Consider the following 1112-nt stretch of genomic DNA (forward strand, 5'->3'; position numbering starts at 1 on the left):
GAACACGCGTTCGTATCTGACGTGCATCTGTCGCGCGCTACCTCTCTGCCGGTACTCGTTCTGCACGCTAAGGATGATGTTATCGTGCCCTACGTCGTTGGACATAAGGTGACAAACAAACACACGAACACACGAACCATGATACACTTTTTCATACTATAGGGTCACATACACAGTAGAGGGAAGTGGAAAATTCCACGCGAAGAGTGTTAAGGCGTTATTTTAGTTTCTTTCCCTTCCCACTCTTAACTTAATAAAACATTCGTGACATACTATACTGGCTTTCGCCCGCGACTCCGTCCGCGTGGAATAAAAATAAGTAAGTAGCCTAGATCCGTTCAGTATTTTAGACTACAAACTCTAACATATAGATTTTCGAATTTTTATTAGTAAAATTAAATCCAATTTCAAAAGCATGTAACTTTGCGTCAGTATTTAGTATAGATTATTGCATTTTACTGACATCCAAATATGAACTAAAACTGCAGTTCATTTATTAAATGTTAGCTTTCGCCCGCGTCTTCGTCCGCGTGGTATTAAAAATACAAAAGTGAGTAGCCTATGTGTTCTTCCAGGCTATCCTCTATATCTGTGCCAAATTTCAATAAGATATGTTGTACCATTGCAGAATGATCGAGAAAACATTAAAAAACTAAATTAATGAATCCCACGGGAACCGTAACTATTCCCGGGATAAAAAGTAGCCTATGTGTTCTTCCAGGCTATGCTCTAAACCTGTGCCAAATTTCATTGAGATCCGTTCAGCCGTTTAAGCTACAAACTCTAACAAACATCCATCTAAACTTTCGCATTTATAATATTTTTATAATTATATTTTATAATATTAGTAAGATTATATTTTTGGTTGTTTTTATTGATATTTCCAAATACATTTCAGTTATACAAAAGTATATTAGAGTCGCGGCGCGCGGGCGACGCGGCCGTCACTTTACATGCTTACGACAGCAAACTTAACTTGGGACACAAGTGGATATGCACCGCGCCCGACCTGCCGCGAGTTGTGCGGTGAGTTCTGACATATCTACACTAGCTGTTCCCTTCCGACTTCATCCGCATAAAACTATGAAAATTTTATTTTATCGTTCACATTT

General features: G+C 38.7%; 1 protein-coding gene across 1 annotated transcript in view; it reads left to right on the forward strand.

The window, feature by feature from the left end:
* LOC106099907 (monoacylglycerol lipase ABHD12-like) overlaps positions 1 to 1112 on the forward strand; it is a 13155-nt gene that overhangs the window by 8915 nt on the left and 3128 nt on the right. The window contains exons 7-8 of the mRNA XM_013278600.1: positions 4 to 108; positions 899 to 1026. Coding sequence (XP_013134054.1) covers positions 4 to 108; positions 899 to 1026 — 233 coding nt within the window. The remainder of the gene's footprint in view (positions 1 to 3; positions 109 to 898; positions 1027 to 1112) is intronic.

Source organism: Papilio polytes, unplaced genomic scaffold, assembly GCF_000836215.1.
Source record: "Papilio polytes unplaced genomic scaffold, Ppol_1.0 DF824325.1, whole genome shotgun sequence".
Lineage (NCBI taxonomy): Eukaryota > Metazoa > Arthropoda > Insecta > Lepidoptera > Papilionidae > Papilio > Papilio polytes.